This window comes from Zea mays, chromosome 1, assembly GCF_902167145.1.
Source record: "Zea mays cultivar B73 chromosome 1, Zm-B73-REFERENCE-NAM-5.0, whole genome shotgun sequence".
NCBI classification, from domain to species: domain Eukaryota; kingdom Viridiplantae; phylum Streptophyta; class Magnoliopsida; order Poales; family Poaceae; genus Zea; species Zea mays.
The window spans coordinates 67,847,798-67,855,580 of record NC_050096.1 but is presented as its reverse complement, the minus strand read 5'-3'; the positions used below and the strand labels follow the sequence as shown (position 1 = coordinate 67,855,580).

Here is a 7,783-nt window from a genome sequence, read left to right as displayed (position 1 = left end):
TATATAAGTTATCAAGATATTACATGCCCTCATTGCAATGCACGGGCACTGACTTGTTATGATAATATTTGTTGGTCTGTATCTATGTTTCGTACTAATTTTTTACTCCCGTGGCAACGTACGGGCACTGACCTATTACTATATATTACACATGATAGGAATATATCTATATTATCGTTCGTAGAAATATTTCAGATACATAGCATTTCACTAAACCAGAAGCTCAGGAAAACGAGGTATAACTCATGGATAAAACGAAATCTTCCAAGCTGCAGCCTGCAGCTGCATTGAACGAGGAGAACACGCAGATGTTGCTGGTGGACACCGATCGAGAAGGGAAATTGCGTTCACCACTGGAACAATGCAAAGGAAAATAAAAAGAAAAGAAAAGGGGCTCCTGAAATAGAGAAACCGGCTCGAGTTCGGTCAACCTGCTGCCCACCGGACCGAGCCACAGCCAAGCTAAGCTAAGATAAGATGCTGTTTGGTTCTTTGTTTGCTCCGGGATTCACTTACAGCACAAAGACAATTATATTATTTTACGTTGCTACAGATCTACTTTTTTTCCATTAAGATGGCGTTGGTATCCATTCACGTGCTCCTAACCAAACAACACCTAAAGTGTTAACCCATCGGTTTGTTTTCTTCCCAAGTTATATCCAGTGCTGGGAATACAGGTCGAGCTTTTTGGGTCAGCACGAGCACGACCTAAAAATAGGAGCCCAAAGCATAACCCGACATGAAATAATATGGGCCGGGCTAGCACGACCCGAAGATGGGTCTAGGTCGGGCCTCAAATTCTAGCCCGTCGGGCCCCTGGCACGGCCCACATAGATGGATCGGGCTTGAGCCGGCACGGCCCAATTAAGCCCAATATGTTTAATTTCTTTATTTTAGTAAGATATCGACTTTATATTGTTGTTATATTGAGAGTTATATGTGGTTAAATGATGTTAGACTTGTATAATATCTTTAATTTAGTAAGCTATGAACTTGATATGCTTGTAATATTTTAATTTTATATGGTCAAATATACGAGCCGGGCTTGGGCCGACACGACACAATGAAGGCACGACGTGGGTTAGTGCCGGGCTGGGTCACTGTTTTTAACTTCGGGCTGGCATGACACGATTCAAAAGTTTTTTAGGCTTTTCTGGCCCGAATCCTTTGGCACAAAGCACGATGGGTTTAGGCCGGCCCGGCCCAATTCCCAGCACTAGTTCTATCTATATGATAGATCGGGTGCTGCAAGTTTTAACGAGACGGCCTGACCTTGACCTTATTGGACCTGAATTACATCTTGGGCTGCAATAGGCCCAACGAAAGGAGAATGTTTTTTTTAACAAAAAAATGCAATAATGCCATTAAGTTCGATTAGCTTCGACTCCTAGAGATCTAAGAGGATTCTATCGTTACAATTCGGAGTTTCTCTTATTATCTGTTTTATTTTCTTTGTGGAGGGAGCAAGTCATAGAATATACCACACCTTATTTCACAGATTCTTTAAATAGTTAAATAGAAGATGTACCAAATATAGTGTTTCTGTAGCATCTTATTAGTTCATCTGCTTACTGAAATGAACTAATAGGAGACAATACGAAGAAGTTGTTTTTTATCAGCTTAGCATCTCCAAGAGATTAGCTAAATAGCTTGTCAAGCTAAATTTTAGCTATTTAATAGCATAATAGCTCTCCAACAGAGTAGTCATTTAACTTGCTAAGCTATCTGGCTCTCTAAATTAACTCCCTCACTAGCCAAATTTGGCTAGCAACTCTCGCTAGCCAAGCTAAATTGTATTTTAGAGAGTCTGTTGGAATGAGATGTTATATATAGAGTTTAATATTTATGGAGAGACAAATAAAAAGTTAAATAAAGAGTCAAAAATAAAGAGTCTATTGGAGATGCTCTTAGATAAGTTGTTTTTCCAATAAGCAACAAATGTGCTAAATAGGGTCTATGAAGTTGTAGAGTAAAAACCTAGCATGATGATCTATAAAATCAATTTATATCCTTCACTCTATAAATTTAAGATTTGCTTATATATGAACTTTGAAAAAAATGGAATATCACGTTCAAAGCTAATTAGCCTACTCCATCAAATATATTATACAAATACTTTTTTGTACTGCACCTCGACAAGCCGCTGCTTCTCCATTCGTATCATTTTCTTTTTAATTATGTGTGTTCCCTTAGCGCTTTCGTGGAAGACTTCTTCGCTATGCATGAATGCATCTGAAAACCTTCAAAGTCACTGGATGCTCCACAAAAGACCAAGAGGAATGTGAATCCTATTCTCCCTCACCCGCACCGCACGTCGAATAAAGCACCAAGCGAAATGCTGGCAGAACCTATCTAGCCGGAGATTTTTTTTTTTTTTCAAAAGCAAGCAACCATGGGCGCCGCAGCACAACCGGAATGCAACTAGCTCTTCGTCAGAAACCTGGGCATGAGAATGACTGAATGAGACCTACGGAACGCCCTACTCCTACTCTCCACTAGCTGTCTCCCACGTGTGCGTTCGTTGCGCGTGACACGCCGAGGGATCGATCGATCGATCGGGGTCCCAGCCGTAGCATGGCGAGCGCGCGGCCGCCGCAGGCGCAGCGCACGGCGTGGTGCGGCCGCTGCGGCGCGCGCCTGTCCGTGGCCCCCGGTGCGCGCTCCGTGCGGTGCGCGCTCTGCCACGCCGTGACGCGCGTCGAGCGCCGCCCGCACGGCCTGCACCGCGCCGCCGTGGGCTTCATCAGGGGCCTCATCGGCGGCCTGACGCCGCCGCAGCGGCCCGCGGCGGCGCTCCAGGAGCTGCCGCCGAGCTCCTTCCCGCGCGTCCGCGGCTGCAAGAAGCGCGCCCTCCTGGTGGGGATCAGCTACGCCGGCACCAGGTACGAGCTCGGGGGCGCCGTCAACGACGTCAACTGCATGAGCTACCTGCTCCGCGAGCGCTTCGGATTCCCGGCGGAATGCATCCTCGTGCTCACACGTAAATATATATATAACAATAATAATACATATCGTCATTGCCGTTTCATCATATGATTATAATGTAGTTATTACTACCTGTGGATCGCGTCGCGTGCAGAGGAGGACATGGAGCCTGGCCGGGTGCCGACGCGGGCGAACCTGATGCGCGCCCTGCGGTGGCTCGTGGACGGCGCCAGCGCCGGGGACTCCCTGGTGTTCCACTTCTCGGGCCACGGCGTGCAGAAGCTGGACAGGGACGGCGACGAGGCGGACGGCTACGACGAGGCGCTGTGCCCCGTGGACTTCGAGGACCCCCGCGGCGGCGGCGGCGTCATCCTGGACGACGAGATCAACGCCACCATCGTGCGCCCGCTCGGCAAGGGCGTGAAGCTGCACGCCATCGTCGACACCTGCCACAGCGGCACCATACTCGACCTCCCCTACCTCTGCCGCCTGTCCAGGTACGTACGTACGTACGGAGCATCCATCGCGCCACACCACAGTTAATCCGCCCAAACCAAAGCGGCAAGGGCAATCTTCTTGACGTCCTCGTACGTGTGTCTTCTCTTCTCTCCATCAAGGACCGGGTACTGGCAGTGGGAGAACCAACAGACGGCCCGCCTCGCCGCGTCCGGCGAGACCAAGTGCACCAGCGGCGGCCTCGCCATCTCGATCAGCGGCTGCGGCGACAGCCAGACGTCGCAGGACACCACGGTGAGTACTGAGACTGAGACCTACTCGCGCCGCTGCACTGCATACAAACATATGCTACTTGCCCCCCTGCTGCTCAAAGCCTCAAACGACAACGACGACGTCCTTGTGCGTGTGACTCTGCATGCAGGCGCTCTCCGGGTCCGCCTCCACCGGCGCCATGACGTACAGCTTCATCAAGGCGGTGGAGTCGGAGCCGGGCACCACCTACGGCCGCCTGCTGACGGCGATGAGAGCCACCATCCGCGACAACGGCGGTGAGTTCGGCATACCGGGCCCCATCGGCACCTTCTTCCGCCGGGTCATCACGTTCAGCTGCGCGCAGGTACAAAACTCTCGAACGAAATTAAACGTCCATAATCTGAGCCTGATGCCCGCGTCATCCTCGTATTGGATTTTGCATTGGTCTCGCAGGAGCCCCAGCTGTGCGCTTCAGAGACGTTCGACATCTACAGGAAACCTTTTCTCTTGTGACCAGCTCATTTCATCATTTGCTTTGTATTTTGTGAGATGTGCGTGAAAGAGCTAGAATGGCGTGCAGGATTTTGATCTCTTTTCAGTAGAAAACTCTACAGATGCAGTGAAAGTGGAGCTGAGATTGGGAATCCCAGCATCTTGCAGTGACCCGAACTTAGTTATGCTCACACAGTGACGTAGAGGCGGTTCACTGAACGAGATGCCGTAATAGGCGTTCTTTTGGCTGAAATTGTGCCGATATATGCTGATTCGTAAGGCCTTTTTTGGATTCTCACGGCTAATTGTTTGTCAGTGATTAAAAATTAGCCGGTAAATAATTAGCTAGCAACAATTAACTAGTATATGTTTGGAGTCTTATCTAATACTTCCTCCATCCCAATTTATAATTCGTTTAACTTTTTATCACAAGTTTGATCAACTCGTTTTATTATTCAAAAAATTTGGAAAAACTAAAAAAATATTCGTGGTTTTGTTTATTATCACATATACTTCACATATGACTTACTTTTTTTTTATTTTTTCATGATTTTTTTGAATAAGACGAGAGGTTAAAGTTGGAATTGAAAAGGTGAAACAAATTATATTTTGAAATAGATAGAGTAGATGTATTTTTTCTCTACACAATTTATTAGCACTTTATTAGCAAGATCAAATGGCTAATGGGCAAACACTTTGCTAGCCCTCCGTTTAACAATTAGTCAATTTATTAGTTAGACTGTTTGAAAACTAAAGTGCCAAAATTAGCCGACAAACTATTTACCATCCAAACATGGTCTAAATGTTGCTACGAAATCATCCTATCGATCCATGCACACACACAATACCAAAATGATTGTACAATGGACCTAGTTAAGTGGGCCAAGGTAATCATTAAACACTCAATACCAAAAGGATAGCCTCAAACGAGGTATGTAGGGCATGTTTGGTTCGATGTCTCATTTGCTACATATTTGATCATGTGTTGGAATTAGGCCCACCAGTGTGTGGCCCAAATCAATAAGGAAGTTAATGTGGTGTGTAGAGATGACATGAGCTTTAGTCTCATATTGCTCATCTAGGTAGGAGAAAACCAAATTATATGTGGGAGTGTTCCCTACTCTTCACATGAGACAAATAAAGGGCGATGGATGCTACCACGCTCGATCGTGTTTTCCATTTTTCGCGTGACTTGTGACTTGCGACGCGACCGTCGTGACGTGTTCTAAACATCAGTTTAAATTTTGTCTTTTATTTATTTGGTTATCAAATACCACAACTAGACTACCATGTCAACCAGGAGTAATGGACACACACGTTACATGCGAGATCTCTAGGCAGTTGCGCGTAGAGAGATTCTAGGGGTGGTTCCTGGAATTTAGCGGTCACGGCAGGAAGGACGACATAACAATGTCCGATCGAATGAGCCCCACTGCCAAAGGTCCGGTGGCCTGCCACCGGGCGCAATGGAGAGAAGTAGGGAAGAGATGGTTGAACTTTTTTGAGATAGGCTTGGAGTGTGTGGCCAGAGTAGGGCAATTATATCAAAAGCCATATGATCACCAGTTAGACACTGTCCCGTACCCGCAAGGGGCAAGGATACCGGAGTTTGCCAAATTTTCTGGTGAAAGTGGTAGAAGCACACACGAACATGTAGGCTAGTTCCTAGCACACATATGCGAATTGATCGATGGGGAAGCCTTTCGTGTTCGTTTATTTTCTTTATCCCTTCCTGGTACCGCTTTTGCATGGTATGCCGACATGCCTCATAATTCAATTAATTCCTAAAATGATTTAGAAAGTAAATTTTATGGGCATTTATTTTTTTGGGGAATATGAATTTGGGTTGGCTGATTTAGCGCAGTCCGACAGGGATGAGAAGAATCAGTTAATGATTATATTCGGAGGTTCAGGGACACTAGAAATTGATCCTTTCAGATCCATGTCGCGGACAAAAAACTAGCATGGCTGGATTTTAATGGGTTGCGATCCTATTTAAGAGAGAAATCAGATGGCACCCTGTTCTTTTCAATAGCTCAGCTACATCAACGAGCTTTGGTGTGTGAATGCCAAACTAAAGAGACATCTAAATCGGCTAGCCATAATGTACATCTAGTGGAGCGTAATAGTTTAGATGATGAATCCGCATATGTATATATCGCTGAGCTTGTTTGGCCAACGAAGGCCAAACTTTCTACATGCTCTTCGTGCATCCAGTTCAAAAGAATAAGCAAGAAGTTAAATTTATTTTCAATGTGGCCAAATGTGATAAAATATTTGACGAGCTAGTAAAAAGTCGCAACATTAAATTAACACATATTATTCCTCCTATGGATGAATTAAAGAGACGTGCTTATTGCAAATGACATAGTTCTTTTTCCTATGCCACCGATGGCTGTAATGTTTTCATCGACATATACAATCAACCATAAATGAGGACCTATTGATCTTTCAGGAGATGCAAGTGGACACACAACCATTTCCTGTTAGTACAATAGAACTACTAAGCAAAAAGGTCTTGGTTCGGCCGGAAGTGACCGATAAAGACAAATGCAAAAACATCGTCATTGGTGATCCTCGCACGTCGAATATATCGCAACGAGGGATTGCTCAGAAGGTTTCTAACAGAAAGACTAACAAGTCCGGAGGCAGGGGCAGTCATAATCGAGCAGCCGAGCAAAGCTCTCTGACTCGAGCATCACGGGTGGTCCGGTGCTCAAGCAGATGGTTCGGGTGACTCAGTCGGATAGTCTGTCCCTGGCTAGAGGCACTGGCCTCCACACAAAGCGAAAAGGGGACGCAAGGGCAAAGCACATATAGCACACATGGTCAGCTGGTCAAAGCCGACCTTGCTTTTGACCAATTGCTCTCCAAATATGCTAGCAATAACATTTTTCTACGCGGTCGGTCCACAAAGCAGCCCCTATCACACACTTAAACAAAACGACCAAATAAAACGACCCAAAAGGTGACGCAACAAGCATCACCTATTCAACCGTCCCCAAAGATGTTAAGATACTTTTCGCCCGCCTACTCATCATGGATATATTATCCTGTTCAAATGTGGAATGGTGCGATGATGAACCCGTGTTACATGTATAGTCCCTTCGCTTATTCGGGTTTGGAGGCACCTCCATTCTATGCCTTTTGATCCATTGGACGAATGGTTATGGACGAGAAAGATGCAATCCGAAACGGTCTTTATGCATTAGAATTCTATGAAATTATCACTCTTTTAGATTGAAAAAGTCAGGGACTTACATCAATCTTAGTTCTTACTTCTGGAATAGAATGACTTGTGAGATCTAATTTTTCTCGACGGATGCTGACAGTACATGCGCTTTTGGCTCGCCTAGCTCCACCAAAGGCAGGGAGCATGTGTTAAGTTCCATTTTTGGTAGGGTGGATGGTCCGGCCATAAGGGAGGACGGTCCGCGGTGGGGACGCGGATGGTCCGTGCGTGCGCAGAATCAGTTACGACTCCTCGTTTCTTGCAGGATTTGTTAGCAAAACCTGCGGGATTAACTCGGGGACCAACTTGTAATGGGTACAGACATCCCCCTTATATAGATGTAGGGGTACGGACGATTGAACCCCCACATTCGATCCAATCAATTGTACTTACCATTTTTACCTTAGGCACTAGGAGTAACTCTAG

At 46.0% G+C, this 7,783-nt stretch overlaps 1 protein-coding gene across 2 annotated transcripts; it reads left to right on the top strand.

The window, feature by feature from the left end:
• Positions 1 to 2,128: 2,128 nt before the first annotated feature.
• On the top strand, positions 2,129 to 4,549 carry LOC100286058 (uncharacterized). Of its 2 annotated transcripts, NM_001158946.2 has the most exons (5): positions 2,503 to 2,980; positions 3,080 to 3,422; positions 3,543 to 3,675; positions 3,803 to 3,997; positions 4,087 to 4,419. In NM_001158946.2, exons 1-5 carry the CDS (start codon positions 2,575 to 2,577, stop codon positions 4,144 to 4,146), a joined length of 1,137 nt encoding a protein of 378 aa, NP_001152418.2. In that variant the 5' UTR covers positions 2,503 to 2,574; the 3' UTR covers positions 4,147 to 4,419. The 2 variants fall into 2 exon arrangements, 1 of the variants encoding a protein (NP_001152418.2); XR_004849295.1 differs by having other exon boundaries at positions 2,129 to 2,980; positions 3,543 to 3,997; positions 4,087 to 4,549.
• The last annotated feature ends 3,234 nt before the right edge of the window (positions 4,550 to 7,783 follow it).

What these genes read in the sequence shown, in the direction of transcription:
- LOC100286058 (NM_001158946.2), top strand. Translation starts at nt 2,575, where the DNA reads ATGGCGAGCGCGCGGCCGCCGCAGGCGCAGCGCACGGCGTGGTGCGGC. An exon ending in ATGCATCCTCGTGCTCACAC is followed by an intron (nt 2,981 to 3,079) that starts GTAAATATATAT and finishes CGTCGCGTGCAG; the next exon opens with AGGAGGACATGGAGCCTGGC. An exon ending in AGACGTCGCAGGACACCACG is followed by an intron (nt 3,676 to 3,802) that starts GTGAGTACTGAG and finishes CTCTGCATGCAG; the next exon opens with GCGCTCTCCGGGTCCGCCTC.